This window comes from Hipposideros armiger, unplaced genomic scaffold, assembly GCF_001890085.2.
Source record: "Hipposideros armiger isolate ML-2016 unplaced genomic scaffold, ASM189008v1 scaffold_37, whole genome shotgun sequence".
Classification (NCBI taxonomy): domain Eukaryota; kingdom Metazoa; phylum Chordata; class Mammalia; order Chiroptera; family Hipposideridae; genus Hipposideros; species Hipposideros armiger.
The window spans coordinates 2306271-2327982 of NW_017731387.1; the positions used below are offsets into that span (position 1 = coordinate 2306271).

General features: G+C 41.9%; 1 protein-coding gene across 1 annotated transcript in view; it reads right to left on the reverse strand.

Annotated features, from left to right (window-relative positions):
• Positions 1-800: 800 nt before the first annotated feature.
• The window catches only part of DENND1B (DENN domain containing 1B), a 192702-nt gene continuing 171790 nt past the window's right edge, over positions 801-21712 (reverse strand). The window contains exons 21-23 of the mRNA XM_019637992.1: positions 9902-9981; positions 8759-8975; positions 801-7018 (exon numbers count right to left, since the gene is read on the reverse strand). Coding sequence (XP_019493537.1) covers positions 6470-7018; positions 8759-8975; positions 9902-9981 — 846 coding nt within the window. The 3' untranslated portion in view covers positions 801-6469. The remainder of the gene's footprint in view (positions 7019-8758; positions 8976-9901; positions 9982-21712) is intronic.

A 21712-nucleotide genomic window follows, 5' to 3' on the forward strand; every position in this document is an offset into this window, starting at 1 on the left:
TTCGAGGGCATGAGTCACAAGAGGATAGACTGGCTGTGTCAGTGTGGAAATCAGATTAACCCAGGCACATGAAAATTGTTTACTTAATTTCCCCCCTCTGACAGAACAGCCAGAGGCAATGCACACTCATGAAATGTTTGTTAGAGCTGCTGTGAGACTGGCTCTAGGGAAGGTGGTGGATAAGTGGAAAGTCACAAAAGAAGGGGGTCATCATGACCATAGGAACCGCGCCAGGGAGCTACGGGGCCTCTACTGAGACGATGAGGATCAAGTGAAGTCATCATTTCTAGAGTCAGAGTTTCCTTCCACTCAGCATATCCAGGAAAACTACTGCTCATCCTCACTGTCTCTTTGAATTCTGTGTTGTGCAAATAATGACAATCTTGCTCTTCAATCTTGAAATATGCTTATTTCAACAGGAATTTGACTTTTGCTCCAGGTGGAACCATCATCGCTATTGGATGCGGTCACCCCCCTCGTCTCTGGGGTGCTGTTCATACACTTTACTGTATTCCCTCTCTGTCCTCAACTCTTAAAGGAAGGTTGATAAACACAGTTGTTTAATTTGGATGGCCCTGCTCTGATACACTTATGACACTCTATGTTATCTATGCTATGATTTCAGAGCTGGACACGAAAGCATGGGTACTGCTGGAGCAGACCTGTCGGAAACATGGAGGCTTGGATTTGCACTGCAGCAGCTGCAAAGCAGAGATGGGGATGATAAGGTCCCTGCATCAGTCACCTAGAAAAATGAAAAGGATAGCTGGCCAATCATAAAAGAGCCACCACCACGTCAAGCTTTGACGATGACCAATTTTATTTCGTAACTGCATTGTTGGGCACTTAATGGCAATGTGTAGTTCATCCAGTATTTATGCATATTTTTATTAAATTCCCCAAACAATACTTTGATGCACAAAGTTCTCCCAGTAGTACTCAACTTTAGAGATGATTTATGCTGCAGCCTCAAGGATGCTGGGACAAGGAAGCATGTCTCAATGCTGGGTAGGTTTTCACAGATATCTGTCACCACATCCGGCAAAAAAAGCTCAGTCCTTTTACACAGTTATCCATTTAAAGCAAAAGAAACAAGTTTTGGAAAAGTTCAACTGTGAGCTTCTCATGTACCTTTAAGTAAAACAGCCTGACGCATTGTAGGTTTCATGCAGTTCATCCTAGTTTGCTGTCTCGGGCGTTGCTCTAAGTATTATAATAAATCAGAGCAGACTCAGAAAATCTCGTCTTGGGTGTCTGGTTATTAAATGGTCCTGAAAACCACCATATGGAAGCCATGGTACCTGAGGGACGGTGAGCTGATGTGCGTGCCGAGTTCTAATTCTGTCCTCTCCTTAACATCACGTAAGCCACCAGAGGGTGACTGGTTACTGTCCCCCGACAAGGCTCTCATCTGAGAACTGAAATTACACAGAGATCAAGAGACTCAGAGGTTTCTCATATCAAAGAGGTAATCATTTGTGACTATAACCTTTTGAGAGACCAATGATTGTATATGTTCAATTCCTTCACTAAAGTATGAGTTTGAAAACACACAGCTTTCTGGATATAAGGCATCCAGTTAACACTCCTGCAAAGTAAGTACCCTGTCTGATTTTTTTGGTATATTTATTTGTGTATTGCATCCAGAGCTGTGGATTTTCCACAGTGCTTTTCTGCCTGATTCAAGTATAATAAAAGTAGAAATCTATAGGTGCTCTAAGGTTAACCAAACTGTACATTATACAAAAATTAATTCAATTTACAGACAGTCAGAAAGTGTTGGCAATGCCCTTTATAAATCTTACCAAAGGTTCATCCCAAAGGATGTTACAATCTACGTAAATAGTCATCGCCATACAAATGCCATTTAGATGTATGTGGTGCAGACAGGGTGTTGGTTCAATGCACACAAGTAGAATCAGCCAGTTGCACTAGATACATTTCTCCTTAAAGTAACAATATTGTCAATGCTAATCTAAAGTTCAGGATTTTCTTATTGCATATTTATTGTTGCTGAGGCAGTTAGCTATGATACAATAATGCAATATTCATAATTATTTTAAATAAAAACATTTCTCCTGCCAACAATATAAAGACTATATTTTTTTCTAAAATCACACAGAACATTGCTACACACAGTTTTACACAAATACTGAAAAACATGACCTTAAGGCATCTGCTAGAAAAGCAGACGTGCATATTTACATGAACTAAATTATGCAAGAAAAATATTGCACAAATCCTATTATTTTCAAAATAAAGCATGCATCTTCCTAAATACACATAATTCCCTACCTTGACCAAATCAAAATCTGAACTGGTTTGATCAAAAGAATTCCGCTTTTTAAATAAGCTTTAAGAAACACACGAATAAATTATAGGTCTGAGGAAGGTGAGAGATCCGTATTGATGGGGTTTGTAAAAACTCTTCTGTTGAGAAGCACTTTGGGAGGTGGGGGAATTAGATTCAGGTATTCATTTGACATTCTTAAATTTATATTCTGATTTACAAACATCTACCCAGAGTCAAGGTCTTTTATGCTAAACAAAATGGTATTTGCTTTAGAAATTTTATTCATGCAAATAACCTTTTCCTGAAAATCCAGGTTTTCTAGAAGAGAAGGAAGATCTACTGATTATGAGAACGTTCACAGTTTTCTCTTGATCAGGGGTCTATTTCTTCACTTTACTTAAGAAATACCGAATTCATTAGCAGTCCTGGGTCCTGTTATTAGGGCATTAGCACAGACTGCTGTCAACAGCACTGTCATGTGCAATTTTACCTGAAAAGGGAGGGACTGATTCTAGAGAATGATGTTAAAGATAAAGACGTCAAAACTGGCCTCCGGCCAACGTGCACCCACACTCCCTCACCCTACACAGTACAGCCAGCGGCCCTAAGTACCCAAAGGGGCGCCACTGCATCAGGGAGCCCCGTGCTGCCTGGTTCACAGACTGCACACAGCGGTGACAGCAGAACCAGATGCGGAGTCTCTACGGGCCTCTGAGTCTGTCCTTTAAAAGGAGGCATCTCAGAGGGCAGCGTCATCAAACACACTTCATGTAACCACACACGTGGACGTCTGAGGCGGCGCTGTGGTTCGGAACTCAGGCCACACTTTAGATGCAGCAGCTTTAAAAGACTGGCGTTAGAATCTTGGACTCATAACTTCTAAGCTATTATTATTATTGTTATTATTATTATTATTAGAGATTTGCAATTCCTTTCCCTTTTAATTGGTTCCTTCACAGCAGGGACTATGTCAATTATTTTATTTCTCTACATCCTCAGCTAGTGTACCTTGCGTATTTCATTTAGGAAATAAATACTTCCTAAATGAGTGAGCTATTAATTTTTAATCAGAGAAAACAACCATGGCATATTGTGATGCCTTTCTAAAATAGGCTAAAGGAGGTAACCATTAAAATATCCTACTTGACAACACTATCACTTAACAAAACAATTCCTGCATTCACACACTGCTCTTCTACCCCAGAACACCACAGGTAACAACATCTGAGGGCAACAGGTCGGCACTGGGGTGGGTTTGGGGAGAAACACGGCTGTTTAGAAGCCACAAGATCCGTACCAAAGCCAGAAGTCGCCTCATTGATAGAGTTCTGTTGTACAACAGGCGTTATTTCTTTGAAAACAAAAAGTCAAACAGCAGGGGGCACTCAAAATATTTGGTTCAGTTGTTATAGATAATATGAACAGAGAATAAGGTAACACTTTTTTTCTTCCAGAACGCTCCTCAATTTCACTTTCTTCTCCCGTTATCTACCAGAGCACTGGGAAGACTAGCTTAAAGCACACTCTGAATACTCAACATTTTGATGGTTGAAAATACTTAACACTTGCTACCATTAGTTTGGATTTTTTCCAAAAATAACACGCAGAGGTTTTGTTTTTTGGTTTAGTTCTTAATGTGAAATAGAACAGCTGTTTTGCATGTTAAATAAGGCACACGTCTAGTTTTACATACCTGACAGAAACGTTACTTGTGAGTGGCTGAGTATCCTCAAAACAACACAGGGCCATGGCCAAACATCTTACTTTTCTAAGACCGTGATGTTTATTAAGCAAACGGACCAAGGCCTAAATTTTGCTGATGCTACATTCACGATGATCTTATTCCTTAGACTATCAATTCTGGAGGAAAAAAAATACCTCATTCCAATGTTCATGTTAAAAGGCTTAACTTTTAACTTGCTTGACTTTCTTTGAAAAATGATGAAGGGATATTTGCCAAGCAGGTGAATAGGCAGAGTGATGTTTTTTCCTTCTCATTTAAAACAGCTCTTCTGATAAATGGACTCCTTTTATTATAAACCTCAATAAAGCACAATGGAACTTTGTACTGAGCATATAAAAACTAAATTAGACAAGAACCTTGAGTCTTACTTTTGTGTTTCAAAAATAAGAACCAAACACTTTTTTCCTTATTATACACAGAGTCCATCCTTATGAGGAAAACAAGATGTCTTCCTTTATAAACAAGAATGAATAATAGTCCCAAATAAAACATGATGTCCATATAGATTTTAGAATGTAGTTTAAAAACAAAAAAAGCTTGGTCATTTTCTTTAAATTATTTATACTGACCTGAATCAACATTTTTAAGCAATGTTTTTAACAAACCCCTTCCAAGATTTGTTTTTAACTGAAAATTAAATTTCTTCAGTAAACATTTTAGGGTACAGTCCTGATGGGGTTCTTGAATGGCTTCTCAAACACCTTTTCTAAAATGACAATTTTGAAAAATGAATCATGATTGGGAATGTAGAGCATATACATACTGAACATACTAATAACAAATTAACCGTTAACATCCCCGATCCTTTTTCTGACTACACCTGTCAATCTAGCCTCCCCCAGAACAATCAATGCGTGGTTCCTTCTAGATGAACTTCAAAGCTTAACAGTGAGTTTGAGGGAGGAGACAAGTCCACCGTGCAGAATCCCAGCTGATATATGTTGGCCCCTGCCCCCAAGGAGAGGCAGCGTAAGCCCACACTCCGTAAGTGTGGGCCGTGCACAGCGACTTCGTCCCAAGACCACAGCATGGGAAGGGAGGCAAAGAGCAACCTGAAAGTGGAGAAACCCGATGGACTTGACCTCAGCGAGGTGATCGAGGTCAGCATCAACACTCACACGTCACGTGGACAGCGTGGACCCTCGAGAGGATGGGATGAAAGTGGCACTTCTGTAATCCTCCTCTCCTGAACCACAATCCCAGTGGAACCATGAGAAAAATATTCTAACAGAGGGGCCTCCTACCATATACCTGACCGGTACTCCTCAAATCGTCATCAAAACCAAGGCAAGTCTGAGCAGCGGTCACAGCCAAGATGCGCCTAAGGAGACATGCCCACCAATGTCCCGTGGCCTCCTGGATGGGACCCGGAACAGAAAAGGGGCGTTAGGGGAAACCTAAGACCATCAGGGTGGTCCGTTCACTGTGACGCATGCACCACCCCCACATACGGCATCAGCAACGGGAGACTGCGGGCAGGGACTCTCGGCAAGTCTGCACTTTCCTCACAATTTTCCTGCACACCTCGAACTGGTCAAGGGTCAAGTCAATTCTCGTAGAAGGGAAATCTGAGATAATAGAAAGCATTTAGATAATTATCAGTTAAGAAAAAAAAAAGACTGGAGCATTTTTTTATCAGGACAGTTTATGTGGCATGTGGCTTTCTGGGGGTGGATTCCTAGAAAGCGAAGGCATACAGAGGGACTATGGAAGTGTCTGAAGTGTCCCATTTGTAAACAGAAGTCACTAATTTCACATTGTCATTCAGCACTTCATATATTTCACTGAGTGAAAAGTGAATGTGGACCTTATACTTTTTTGGGAAACATGGCTGCAGTGTCCACAAGGGAGCTTTCTAACTAATGAAAAAAAAAAAAAAGAATTTGTCTTTGATTCAATGAATAGAAAAAGCATTATTGCTCTACAGAACACTTATACTTATCTTGCAGAATTTACAAGTAATTCCATAAATTATTTAAGTATGTTTACTATAGGCATAAAATTAAGGCAATTAGTGGGTCAATAGTTCTAGCAGTTCAAGGGTAGTTCTGATAAGTTTCAACATCTTGATCAGTTCATGCTCAACCAGATTAGTACAGCAGCTACTGGTTATGCGCCGGGGTTACACAGGCATTCTAGTTTAAATAAGGTGAGTGGCGTCAAGCACCGAACACTGGGAAATCATGTGCAATGTATACTTTCAACAGACGTACCAACTAGTACCTGGTTTAAGAGCACAGTAGAAGAATTAGCTTTACACTTAAAAATCTATGGATAATATATACCCACGAGGCAAACGAGCGATGTTCCAACTGAAAAATCATTTTTTAGACAGTAGCAAGAGTTGCCGTTCCTACAATGATTGTTTACTGTATCAATTACATGGAATCCTAGAATGTCTCCATAGAAGCTTGGATGCAAAGGACGGACTCTTAATTGTTGATCTGAGCTTGGTTTCCACTCGTGGTTTCTTCTGAAATGTTTAAGTCTTGTTGGAAGGCGGACGTCATGTGACACAGTGACGCGACCTCGTGAAGCAGTCCTACGCCCTCCCACGTCCCCGTGGCTCCCTTTCCTTCTTTCTCCCAAGGAACAGAAGACGACGGACGTCGCCCAAGGCTGGGGGCGAGCAGGTCATCTGAAACCTGGCTTAGTGTTTCCTTCCTCTCTGCTGTTCCTTTTTCGGTGTGGGCAGCTTCCGTGGAGGCTGGCTGGAAATCCAAGCCCGAACCGGGCGCTGGTTCTTCCACGCCGCTCGGCCCGCTCACGTGGTCAGCACTGAGGGCTTTGTCGCTGTTCTCCTCTCTCAGGATACACAGAGGCTCCGTCAGGCCGCTACAGGAGACCCGCTTCCTGGGGGACGGAGGGAGGTGTCTGCCGTGGAGGGCGCTGTCATCTTGCCCGAGGTGCCACTCGGCTCGATCACCAGAGCCGCTGCCAAGGAGGGCCAGGTCATTCTCGCTAGGAGCATTGGACTTACTCTGAAAGGGGAAACGACAAATTCAGAAACATGCTAATGAAACGATAGCACTACTTTAGCAGCACTTTCCCCCATTTTGAAATCAACATCTTTTAAGGCTGGGAACTTGAAATTCCTTCCAGGGGAAACACAGCATTGACAGTTAATTCCGAATACATCCAAATGACTCTATTTATAGGCAGGAAGTGAGAGAGACGCTGGTTTCCATGTCCTTGCAACTGTCACCCGTAGACTAGTTTATGAGTGTTGGCGAGGGCACGGAGAAAAAGAGAGCCCTCGTGCACTGTGGGTGGGGATGGAAATTGGTGCGGCCACTACGGCAAACAGTGTGGAGGTTCCTCAAAAAATTAAGAACAGAGCCATCACGTGGCCCAGCTCCCCAAGTTCTGGGTGTTTCTCCAAAGGAAATAGAATCAGGATCTTGAAGACACAGCTGTGCCATGTGGTCACCACGGCAGAGTCACAGCAGTGAACATATGGAAATGACCTACGTGTCCACTGATGGATGAATGGACAAAGAAAATGTGGTGTGTACACACGATGGAATATTATTCAGCCTGATAAAGACGAAACTTCTTCCACTGGTGACAACATGGATAAACATGGAAGACATGTTAAGTGACATAAGCTACGTGATCTCATTTCTGTGTAGAATCTAAAGTAGACTCAAGTAAAAAGTAGAATGGGGGTTTGGTTAAGAGCTCGCTCAAGAGTTTGAGCTCTGAGCAACAGCGGTTCAAGTCCAGCCCGAGCTGAGCAGCCGCTGAGCTGCCACAGGTAGCAGGATGGCTCAGCTAAAAAAAAAAAAGAGTAGAATGGGGTTGCCAGGGTCTGGGGGTGGTGGGAGAAATGGGGAGACGTTGGTGGAAGGGTATGGAATTGCAGTTATGCAAGAATAATAATCCTGGGGACCTAACGTACAGCATGACAACTACAGTTCCCAACACAGTACTGCGCCCTTGAAAGCTGCGAAGAGCATGGGTCTTAAGTGTTCTCACCTCAAAAAAAAGAAAAAGAAAAGAAAGGAGAAGAAAATGGTGACTAAGTGAGGTGATGGGTACGTGAACTGCCTTAACTGTGGTGATCATGTCACGTGTATATGGATATGAAAGCATCAAGTGGTACAGCTTAAATATATACCACTTTTATTTGTCATTATACTTCAATAAAGCTGAAAATAAAATTAAAAGGATTTGGGGAAAAAATCCCACAAAAAAACAAAAACAAATAGGCAACTAGAGTATATAATCAATGCAAGTTCCAGAATTCCTGGCAGTCAGAACAGTACTGCCATCTCCTGTAGTTTTAAAGCATGCAGCTCAGTTTGTCTAAAGTATTGTTCATTTTTGAGGCAGTGCAATAAAAAGTTACTTCAATTAGTACATTTATTAACATTTTTTGAAGATTCAGGAAAAACAGAAAAAAGTGGGAACATTTCACATTTTAAAAATTCTCCAGAAAAGACAACTATAAAAATTGGACTGTCAGAAAATATTACTGCTGGACAAAAGAATTTCAATTAATGACAATAACCACCAGAACTGGATAAATAAAAGGGAAAATGTGAAAATTCTGTTATTATAAATAATTCTTAATGATTGAATGTTATCATATTTTTGAAGTTTTGACACGTAGCTAGCTATGAGAGGTTAAACGCTTCTACAGGCTGAGATTACATCAGGCAATTGCAGCAAAAGCAAGAACGTTTCCATTTAATTTTATAATTGGGAAATCAGCTGACCGTCGGTTTGTAATCAATGTCATCCATTGATCTGAAGAAATCCAAGCTCTTGGCTGCTGCCAGCTTTCCTTGATCAGAGCTGTGAGTGCTCAGCGTATCCAGAATCTCGCCGAGTAAGTCCATTCCGCCTGAGTAAGGAGCCTTTACTCGTGTTTCCACAGAGTCGTCACTTTCATAAGAATAAGCAGAGGCTTCCTCGCCATCTTCAGATGACAGCCTGCAGAAAACCAAACAGGTGCCCGTGGTTACAGAGCCCCCCGTGCTGCACGGAAGCAACCTCCCAACACTTCAATGACAGCGACATTTCAGGGGGACAACAGGAGAATGGGTAACTGGCTTCTGGCCAAATTGTTTACAGCGATGCGTGTGCCCATCCGCATACTGGCAATTCTGAGCGTCTGCATGGTGGACAGACAGGAAGTCTGTGGGATTTGAACGGATCAGGACGCAAGCAGGGCTGTTGCATGCTCTACTTTGGTGCGATGTGGGACAACAGCCTGAGAAATAGCAGCTTGAACACTTGGAAAGTTTGCAATAGTTCAAGTTCACTTTCACTGTTTTTATATAGTTTTCCTTTTATTTATTTATTCACTTATCTTAGAGAAGAATTCATGTTCCTTTATATAGACAAAGGTAGATTTTACGGAGAAAATAAGAATGTCCATTTGTCATCCCCATATGTCTTAAAATTGTTGAGAAGCTGAACATATGCTATTGTGATTTCCCTTATTTTATACTAGAATTATTTTAACACTTTGTATTAAACTTTGCTCCTCTGCTGTCACGGTAGACTTAAGTCCCTCCCCCTCTCTGACTGACAGGCTCCAGCTGACTCCGCCCCCGTTCCTGCCACTCAACCTGCCTCCTGCAGCAGGAGGGCAGCAGTGTGGCCTGACTGGGCTTCCATCCACGCCACATTGCCCCTGACATTTCTGAACAAGACATTTCAGGTCTGTCTTGCTTTCCCATCTCAAGATTTATCCCCATGAGACCTCAGCGAGCACTGGGCGCCTTTTGCTGAAGAACAAACACTGCAAGAGGCAAAATCCGATCTCTAGGCGCGCACGCTCTGCAATATCTGTTGTGACCTAAACTTCCGCCAGGTCGCCACATGCTTAGTAGGACGTCAAACCCATTACTCACTTGCTGGCTCTTTCCATGGCCTCGTCGTCGTCCCCGTACACAGCACCATCGAGGCTCTTCGGAGGCCTTTTTAAGCGTGCCTACAGACAGAGGTGACAGCAAAGTGGCGTTAGTAGTGAAAACGAGTCTCTCATGCGTTTCAAAGGCACAATTTTATTTGATAAGGAACACTTTTAAAACTATGCATTCAGGGTTTTTCTATATTATTCAATAACTTGACAAGCTGGGCAGGAAGAAGGGAGGGTATCAGATGCTATTTATCTCAACACTTACTCACACCTGAAAACGAACAAACAGAAACCAAATCACGGGATTGAATGTGCACGCGCGTGGGCACCATCACCCAGCCAGTCGCTCCCTGTTAGGGATGCTTGGCTTACAATCAATTTGATCCACACTCAAGACAGAGAAAAGCGGCAGCTTATTTAACAAAAGCATCCTCAGCTTCTGAGCGCAAATGAGCCCAGATCCCCTCTGTGTCACTGCTTCTGGTGGACTGGGGCTCGGGGACAGTGCTCTTGGGGGGATAAAGGATCCTTCCCACCATGCCCAGAACCCACAGCACGGCGAAAAGACCTGGGCACAGCCGTGTGAACAGAAGCCTTTCTGGGTAACTGGTAGCACACAGACTTAGGCTGCAGGAAACACACTGGGTTCTTCAGGGTGCTGGCCACCGCCAGTCAGAACATACCTGCATCTGGACTCACAGCCCACACACGAGCCAGCACTGGACAGAAACTGACACGGGAATGACCAAGAACGAGGAAAGCAACCTCAATACACACAGTAAAGATAAAAATATACACGTTTAATCCAACTGACTGAGCTTCAGGGAGGGGTGCACATCTGCTTATCTTCCTAGCTAAAACGATAATAAACAGAGGCGGCGCTAGCAGGATGACTTGTGTATATCGTACGCATTCAGAGAAAAAGATCATTCTATCTCAGACCTGGATAGAAATCTCACAGTAATAAATGTAAAATGGGAAAGTTTCCGAGGGTCAAGAAACGCTTTCATCGTAAATTATTATGTACAACTCCCTGAAATAAGCACCAAGGGGGTCATAATCTGGCCTATATTTGGGAACAGATGCTTTTTATAAAAGAGTGATTATGAAATAAATTAAGAGATACAGCCACCAAGCAGTCAGCATAGTAAAGACATTGAGACAAAGGGAAAAATAAGTTGATTCCCAGGAAAAACAACCTTATAAATATTTTTCCAAAGTTCTGCTAAATGATGTGACACAGTCGGCACCTAGAGAATCAGCTGACGTCACAGGTGAGCCGACCTCCTGCTGCCTGTGTATTTGCTTTTTGCTGTTATTTAAGCTTTTCTTTTCTGTATTTTGAAATGTGTACCTTTTTCTATACATTTTTATGAAAAGGGGGAAAGACTTTTTCTTTTCCTCCTGATCAGAGTACTAATAATAGCCAGCTTTGTTTAATTTACTGCCGCAAGAAACAAGATTCTCACACTACCGCTAATATTTAGAAAGCATTGCTAGACTATAATGACACTTTCTGGGTGTCCACGAAGTTAGCCAACAACCTCTTTTAGTTGTAAAACTCAAGCTTTTCAAATTCTGATATTTTAAAACATGATTAACATTTTAGGAAATAAGGTATCACAGTTAATAATTAACAGGAAAAAAAAGCTACATGTTTTATTTAGTCCTTGGTATAACACTGATTTTTACAATCTCAGGAAAAATCCTTTGATCTGTTATTTATTTGATGGATTTTGACATTAGTAATCAAATCCAACTTGGAGATTAATAAATGCACTTAAGTAACACCATATTTTGATAGATAATACTCATAAAAATGCACATATGCTGTTCTTGCCAAACGAAATACAACCATCTCAACCATCAAATATCTCACAATGTACGTGAAATAAAAAATACAACTAAAATTCATCAAGAGAATGTCTCTTCATCCGTCAAATCATCATCGTACAATTTTATTGTTAAAACCTCATATGCATTTGTCAAAATAGACCTCAATGTGTTACTTTTTAAAAACCTCGTATCTGGTCATTTTATTCCTTTGATTAAAAGCATTGATTTCCTTTAAGTTAAGGTCAAACTTCTTGGCATTAATGAGACGCCCATCCAAACATGGTCAAGATCCACCTTTTTGCTTTGCCTTCCTGTTCTTCTCCCCACGTCTGACTGGCCGCCATCCACCACTCTTGCCTCAGCAAATGACCTGTACTCCCTGTCACAGCACTACACACAGACGCCTCTTCCAGCATCTCCCTTCTCCTCTACTGGAACAATCCTAGCTTCCCTTCGGTCTCTGACCCACATGTCACCTCTGTGAAGCTTCTCTTCTGCTGGCGAGGGTCCTCCCGTGACCAGCACTGGCCACTGCACTGCTGCGCACGCTGCACAATTACCGAGGGCTCTGCCTACACCCTTCCCGTCTGCGCTCTCTGCACGCAGGGTCCACATCACGTGTGAACTAGAGGTATGTGCCGTTCATAGACCTAACTCTGTAACCTGCAGAGATGGACGCTAACTTGTGGAGGACCGACGCTCATGCAAACATTTCTTGTCCACAAGTGTGCAAGTCAGTTCTGTCCCAGGGACATGCTGTTACCCTGGTGTGGGTGCTGGCGGTTTGGGGAACTATCGGCACGTACATTCAGTGTTCCTGACAGTCTAGGTGTCTGCTCTTCAGATTACCCTGTATCCGTTTTTTATAACTCACTGGTCCCCTCATTGGCTGATGAGCCAAATAAAATAAGGAAGTTATCATCTTAGCCTTTAATATAAAATTATTCTTTAAAGTAGGCAATTAATATTTCCAGAAAAAATGTGCCCCTCCATACATAGTAGGTGGTTTCTGTTGAGTATCTAAATGAATTAAAAACTCCTAAGAAACTGCACAATGCAGACGACTAACTGCAGGCTGTACTAATTGCAGAACTGTCAGTGTGCACGAGGCACGAAGGGCATTCTATTCACTCAGTCACTCAGCAGAGATACAGAAACGCCTGCTGTGTGCCAGGCGCTGGGCCACGTGCTCGGGTGGAATGATGACCGAGAACAGGGCTCCTCTCCCTCATGGAGATGATGTTCTAGTAAATGAAACACGAATTAAATGCAATGATCACAAACTAAGCACACATTAGGACTGAATAACTTATCCTAAGCTACGACTGCTCTGAGAATCTGACCTAATCAGAAAGGTCAAAGGAAGTCCTTCCCTGAAGATGTTTGAGTTGCTCTGAAAGGTTAGTAGGTATTAAGTAGGTGACGATAAGAGGGAACAGAAGGTACAAAGGCCCTGTGCTGGGGACGATGGGGCAAAGGTGATGGAGTGACAGATGGCTGCGGGCGCACGTGGGTTGGAGCCTGCCTTGGTTGGGACACTGTGTTCTTTAGGTAGCCGTTCACCTTGCAGTTACCCTTTTGACCACTAGATGGAAGATGTAACTAAGAAGACAAAGGGCTGGAAGCCTTTAGATTTACGGCTGGTCAGAGCAAGTGGGGGAGGGTCAGAGGCCCCAGGAGCGAACGGAGATGAGAAAGCTGTAGGGGACGTAGACTGGGCCCCGACCCCAGCCCACAGGCCCTGACAATGCGGAGTAACAGAAAGCCTTTTTTGCTTTCCTTCAACAAATATTTGAGAACCCACAGAAAACTGCTACTGCACGTTCACTGAAAGTAAGGTAGTAGCCACATCTCATTTTTAAAAAAATTCTTATAATCTCTGCCTCGCCCAGGAAGAGCGCAATGATGGTGCCAACTTGGGCCAGTGAAGCAACGTCCTCCACAACTAGACTGAAGAACAAAACAACATCAACTTGTCTGTTCCCCTTCCCCTAATTCCCCAGCACTGTTCCCATCCCCCCAATTCCCCAATAAAAAATCTTTAAAAAAGAAAACAAAAAAACTTCTGCACAGCAAAACAATGATTGACAAAACGAAAAATGATCACTATAATGAAAAGCAGCAAAACGACTATTTCCTCCTATTCTCATGAAATGGAAGAAAATATGTGAACATCATTTACCTGATATGGAGTTAATACACAAAAAATACATGCAACTCATTGAGCAATGGGGCATTCATTCAGTTTCTGTGGAGGTGGCTGTTGTAGCTGACAGGACAGAAACAATAATAACTAATATTTATTCGACTTCTAGTGAGTGTTGGCAGAACCAATTCTATCACTACGTGACTCATCTCCACCATAACCCTGTGGGGGCGGGGGACACAACTGTCATCATTTTATAGAGGTGAAGGCTAAGAGGCTTGGAGAGGAGAGGACAGGTGCTCAGGTTCCAACACCAGGCACGTGGCCCCGCTGGTCTGGTACGCGGGCCCAGGTTTGTTCTACTCCACAGTTTGAGATCTTTACACTGCCACGTGGGGTCTTTCTATTTAATGGTGGAGGTGATGTTTGGAAGTGAAAAGAAAGAGTACAGACGAAGGTGAGTGAAGGAAAGTCTTTCTGAAGTTGTAAATGACGGTCCTTAGGAAGGGAAGGGGAGGTAAATGGTGTTGAAAGCAGACCTAGCACATTGTAGTGTCCAGAGGAGGGACATGACCTTGAAATCTGTAAACTAGCACACAGCAGATAGCAGGTAGCTTGGGGTGGACTGAATTAGATAGACTCTCCGTTTGGTGCACGTTGCAGCACTAACTAGGTTGATGGAAGCTAATTTTAATTAATATTAAGTTGGGGACCATCTTAGAATTAGACTAAAGAAATCTTATTAGATTTTAGAGACAGAATATTTGAAATCAGGACTGATCCCTTTACAGAGTCCTTTTAGTCATGGTGGGAAGTTTCCTTTCGGTAGCTCTGACTTCCTTTAGGAAGTTTAGTTTGGCAAAATACTGTATTAAAATCACCCAAGAAACACAGTACCTTAGAATTCATTTCTCCACTGCGGACCAGACTGTATAAAAAGCTGTCCAACAGTCATTCTAACAGACTCACTGCGGTGGGTTAGTGGGTGGGACGAAGGCCACGAACTCACAGGAGGTCTCGCTACTCACTTGTGTTTAAATGCAATGTGGCTGTGAACTGTTAATACATCTAGGCAAACTTTTAAGGACTGTTGATGAAATTACATTAGCTATAAATATTGAAGATACACTGTTTCATCATTTTTTCTCTTCTTTAGTATTTGAAAAAGCAAATTTTGACAAAGTGCTTGCAGCAACTTTTTAGCACTGAAAGATTATTGAGCAGCATACGTACAAGACGTTGCATAACACCATTAAAATATTATTCTCAAAGCCAAATAAATAAATAAGTAATCCTTTGATAAATGGCAAACTATTTGCAATTTCACTTTTGCTGACAGGGTTTCAATATTGCAACATTTTAAAAGATTTCTTAGCACATAATCAAGTCCACTGTATTTTCAATAAAACACAGACTGTGGCTCCTTTCACTACTGATGTGACGATGACTTCCCCAGCTGGGATAAACAATTAAAAAGTCAGCACTGATGAACAGAATCATATTATTTCCAAACATTTAATAAACTATGTTTGCAAAAGGTAAATAACTTAGGATGAAAATATCTGATTTGTAAAATAATTACAGCTGGTTTTTATTTTTTCAGATAGCCATTTCACTATATATTGGGTTGTCGGAAAAGTCATGACGTATTTTTTCTGTTTTTCATTGCAAAAATGCGTCATGATTTTTCTGACAACCCAATAAGCATAAATATGCGTATATGTGTAGAGAGTCTCTTAAATGGTTTCGGGGTGACTTAGCAAGAATCTTTTAACAGAAATTGCAATTATATTTTGGCTTCAACAGCGTTATCTTACAAATGTCAAAGGCGTTGATAATGGCAAAGAGGAACTCGACTTCTGTGAAATGACCGTATTATACTCAAACGCTAGAAAAACCAGCGAAATCATACGGGAGGGCTGCACACACAGCCCTGCTCTGTAACTGGCGTGGGGCACCGCTGACTTGTTAGAGAGATTTACGTATGATTCCGTTATCCTCTGTTCTTTACCAGGAAATGCAATCACGTGTAGTAGATATAAAGCCAGTTCGAATTATAGTAAGATTCGATCACGCTCTCGCCGTTACATATCTGCTGGTATCCTGGCAGTCTCTGTCTTAGGGATGCTACCAGGCAGCGGCAGTCAGCCCTGCGAAGACAAGACACTGCTCTCTGGCCTGAAAGCAGCAGCTTCATACACAAAACAGGAGGAAAACCCGTCATTTCTGTATCCCAGGATGCCTGGGAGGAATTAAGAATTTATCTGTAAAAATTGGGTACTGCGGGAATAGAGAGAACTGTTGTTAATTTCGCCAAAAGCCTCTGAAATAATTAAAGAGGTGATGGGGAGGAACTCTCACAAGGTCAAACAGAACAGAAACCAGTGAGGAAAAATATTGGTGACACGATTACTGATGTAAAGTCTAGAACGGTAATATCCATTATATTTATTAAATGGAAAAATTGAGTACTTCTGTTTTTGTTTCAAGACTTTGTAATAAATGACAACCATCATGGCAATAAATTTCAAGAGTAGAATTATAACATCAAAATGGTACATTTTAACCTAAAAATATTTCATAATATATAGTGAACATGTTCACATTAAGTGAGACTCTATCTTCCATTACGTCTTTTTAACATACTGTTGGGTTGTCAGAAAAGTCATAACACATTTTTGCAACGAAAAACATAGAAAAAATACGTCATGATTTTTCCGACAACCCAATAGATATTATTCAGCAAAGCTAAACATTTTAAAATTGAAGTCAGTTACTAAAGAGTTAGTTTTGAATTATTTCTTTGAAAGAATATTCTTGAACATTTTATGACAATACAAATGTCTCAATGTGTATTCTATTGTGTTTCTAAAAAAAGATTACTCTGAAAGGTAAATTTTAACATTATAAATTTTGCCTTGTGAAAGCAAGTATATTATATAATGCCCACTAGAGGGCATTCTTGTAACCCATAACTGAATTTTGGGGGTAGGGAGTTGCAGGGCACAGACTGAACTACAATCATATTTGACATGTTGGGAATTAATATTTCAACAGAAAAACAGAAAAAAACAACTTCCTTTAAAATTAACAATATGGTGCCCATATTTTTCAAACTGGGCTTAAGAGAGCAACTTTAAAAATTAGTGAAATTAGAATAAATTAGTCTAAATACACGCTATGTGAAAGAGTAACTTCAGGACAGAGGGTTAAAATGTGTTTTCATTTAGGCAGCATTTTTGGGGAGCATCTTTTAATAGAAACATATTCGCTTAACACATTTCAATTTTTCTTTTTTTATCATTTGAAGCTCTAATAGATTTCCTTATCACTTTAATTCAACGTTTTAGCTTGATCACAATAACAGAATTTTCAATCCTGAGCCAAATTAAACAAAGCACTAAAAATAAAAAATGAAGCGTTTTTTGCTTATCATGACTTGGTTCAACTTATTTTTGTTTTTTGTAGAATTTGCAGTGCGCATGCTTTCCAGTTATTGGGGCCCCTCCTTCACACACGTCCCCCCCCCCAGGTCACAGTGGTCCTTCTCGTGATTTTCAATCACTTTTTTCTTTGTCAGAGGAAGAGAGTGGGTACTTCTCTGCAAACAATGGCTATTCCATTTCTGTCTTGGCCAATAAAGCAAAGCCATTCAATGGACTATTTTTCCAAAGATCCCAACAAGTGTGCCATTTTCTGAAATCTATTATGTCACCTGAGCAAGAAACACCATCCACTGAATTCCAAAAAAGACAAGTGTGTCATAAACACAGTACCATAATCATGCCCTCCCAGGTGTGAATACGCCACCATCTATTATGCTTAGGGACTGGGTAATTTAGAGAATCTAAGTTTTTATCTTTCTTATACATTTCACAGAAAATTAATTTCATGTGCAGCATTTTAAAATACGGTATCTACTATATGTAAAACGTAAACCATCTGATTGCTGATATTTTTTAAAACATGTTTACATATTGGGATTTCTTTTTAAGTCCCCATTCAACCAAAATGTGGCTTTGAAATAACTTACATGCAAGTCTCTACATGCCAAAAAGGCATACATAACTTCTAAGTATAGCCTTAAAGATGAAATTACATTACCCATCAATTACAAATGAGCTCACTGCTCTTCTGCTGTATTCCGCAAATCCATTAGGATGATTTATAACCAATAAATACATAAGGACTCAGAAATATAGCCAAGTTTCACTTGAAGTGTACATATTATTTATCTTGTATAATGGGTTAAAAAAAACCCAGAAAATCACGTAGACCGTATTTTATGGTGTAAACACCTTCCTCATTTATGCATTCAAAAGAGAACTATACTTCAAACTATTAGTCTCTATGTGAATATACTTTAAAAATAGAAGAAATGACTGCGAATATACTAGTGCTTGGTACTTAGTACTTATTAGGAATTCTGCCTATTACACATATTTCTCTTCGTGAACACTGTGTGTGGGTTTAAGCCCTGACTACGTTCCAAGTGTGGGCGTTCACCAACCAACAGGGCACTGCTTTCTATCATGTCACAGATGGAAAAATCACCTCCCATTCATATTTCCTCATGCGGCTTTCACATCACCAGATACACAGAAAATAAGTCTGAGTGGGTTGCTATCGGTCCCAGACAAGAAATAGTTAAGAGTGATGTGTGCCAGGGTTTTAATAAGGCTTAGGGACAAAAAGCTTCAGCCACCACCTCACTAGGTTCTGCTGCTCAGGGCCATCCATCTGTTAACACCGACTTGTAATCCAGCTAAGCCCCCCTGCAGCTTCACCAGCCCAGAGTGGGGTGTGTGTGTGTGTGTGTGTGTGTGTGTGTGTGTGTGCAAGTGCATGTGTGTGTGATGCGTGTGTGTGTGATGTGTGCACGTGCATGTGTGTGCATGTGCATGTGTGATGTGTGTGTGCACGTGCATGTGTGTGTGATGTGCGTGGTGTGTGATATGTGTGCATGTACATGTGTGTGTGATGTGTGTGATGTGCGCGTGTGCGTGTGTGCATGTGCACGCGCGTGTGATGTGTGTGTATGTGGTGTGTGTGTGCATGTGTGTGCACGTGTGTGTGAGCGTGTGTCCGTGTGTGGTGCATGTGTGTGTGTGATGCAGACACACAGGTACACACATTACAGTTATTACTAGAATAACAATGGCAAATACAATTTAATATGGAGCAGTACCTTAGATTCATATAAATTTTACATGTTACTTAAAGGAATTTCTCATTCTTAGAAATTCCAGTAAATTTTTACAAGTCCATCTTAGATGAGAGACCCGGTCGAAACATTATTCACCGAGTCGGCCATATTTTGTTCTAAAGCAAAGCTGATGAAAGGCGGCAGGTCCGCAGCCAAGATGAAAACTGCTCCACGCGTGGCCAGTGGCTGTGTCCCCCCGGGGCCTCCCCGGCCCTGTTTTCAATAAACCAGAGGAGGATCCTTCCCTGGAGCCCTGTTAGGCTGGCGCTGCCGCCGGAACTGTCACCTCCACACAAAAGGGAGAAGGGCCGGGTGTTACAAATGGGGAGCCTAATTGGGAGATCTTCATGGCTGTCCCCTTGACATTTAGTTAAGCCTCATCAACAAAATGGGAAATAGCCACACTAATTAGCAGACCGACACACAAATCGCCATTTGTTGGGGAATGGGTGTGGAGTCTAGTCCAAAGGCAAGCCGGGCAGGGCGCACAGGCTGAGCGCAAGGCTCGTTCTGGTATTTGGTTTTCCCTACAGTACCCAGGTTACGAAACTTTATTTTTTTCACTTTAAAAGGCATTCTTGTTTTTTATATTATAATAATCTTGTTCACATCTTTTGAAAAACAGATGAAAATAAAGTGCTTCACGGACACAAGTCTCTGGAAACTGGACGCGGGAAGCTCTCTATGTAGCTGAGACTGCCTTCTGGCGTGGACGGCACATGGGCTAGGAGTGGGGTGAATCGGGCCACATTCTTTACTCAGATACTTTTCCTGACAATAAAACAGCATACTCGAGCACTGATAAAGCAAGAGCTTCCTCGGTACCATAGCTGTTTCTTTTCACACCATAAGCTGGGATCCAAAGTCATTCCTACCTGAGTGAAAACAAACCATTTTAGGGTCCCCGCTACTTTAGCACCTGGGGGATAGTCAGTGAGCCTGGAAAGTCACTACCAAGAGAGGGGTGCATGGCTACACCAGACCCGAAGCTCCAGGTATGGTCCATGTGAGAATGGGGAGCTGCTGATTACGGGGTGCCTATTACGCGGCAGGTAAGTTACATGCGTTATAATGCCCATGGCATCCTGGGAAATGGCCGGTATTATTACCACCAGTCTACCAAGGCGGAAAGTGAGGCCTAGGGGTGCAGCGTTTTGCCGACTGTGAAACGCCAGTGCCTTTTCCCAGTCAGGCCCCTCTGGCTGCGACCCACACGCTTGCCCCTCCTGCACAAGGAGGCACCCCGTGCAAACCCAGTCAGGCTGTCTGCTTTCCAGTCCCTCCTATTACCCGTAGAGGCTTGGGCACACTTCTTAATCCCTCTGCTCCCCCCTTGCTAAGTCTGAAAAGCAGAGATAAGAGCTCCCACTCTGCGTGGATGGTTGGGAGTTTTAAATTAACCATGTATTGCACACAGCGCACGCAGACAGCCCCACGGTTAATCCAGGAACTGCCCTCTTCCTCACGTTTTCCAAGGCTGCCCTCATGAACTCTGGTGTCATTGCAACACTACAAAAATTGAGGCTTGGAAAACAGTAGTGAGAACATCAAACTCATCTGGACCACCAAGCCCCACAGGCCCCGATGGAACCTTGCTTTTACATGACTGACTTGGCCACATGGCGAGAACCGGTTATTTGAATAATTATACAAGATGGGGCCCGCAGCGCCTCACCGAGAGGCCAGGCCCAGCACAGGAAGCGGTGCCACCCTCCTAACGCAGCGAGCCCTACAGAAGAGGGAAGGGGTGTGTTCAAGGCTGATTTCTGCTGCTACTCTTTTTAATTTTTACACTCTCATGTAAAAGCAAAGGCAGCAGCTAGGAAACCATGCTGTCTTCGAGAGAGGGATTAATGAACCTGAGCATTGCAAACAGTAGATACGGCCCAGAAGAGGCCACTCAAGAAAACTGGGTGTCTGCCTCCTGAACGGAGATCTTTGTCTCCAGCAGGGGCCTCCACAAGTGTAAGCTCTCCAAACACTGAATTCATCTGAGGCTCCACAGTCCTAGCCCCGTTTATCGCAATGGCTGTCACCTCTTGACGACCTGATTATTATTAATTTATATGTAACAGCTTTATTGTGATATAATTCACATACCTTACAATCCAATATTTAAATACCATACCATACAATCCACCCATTTAAAGCATACACTTTGATGAAGTTTGGTGTATTCAGAGTTGTGTAATCATCACCACAATCAATTTTAGAATATTTTCATCACCCCTGAAACAAACCCTGTACCCTAATTAGCACTCTCCGTGTCCCCAGTCCTCTGAGCCTCACACTATCACTAATCTACATTCTGTCTCCATAGATTTGCCTATTCTGGGCATTTCATGTAAATGGAATCATATATAAGGTGTGGTCTTTTGTGAAGGGCTTTTTTGTTTGTTTGTTTGTTTCAGGTGTACAAAACAATGTAATACTTAGACATTTATACCCTCACAAAGTAATAACCCCCTCCCCAAACTACTACCCCTCTGACATTGTCTAGAGCTGTTACAATTCCACTGACTCTATTCCCTGTTCTGTGCTCCATATCCTGTGACTATATATATATATATATATATATATATATATATATATATATATATATATACACACACAAA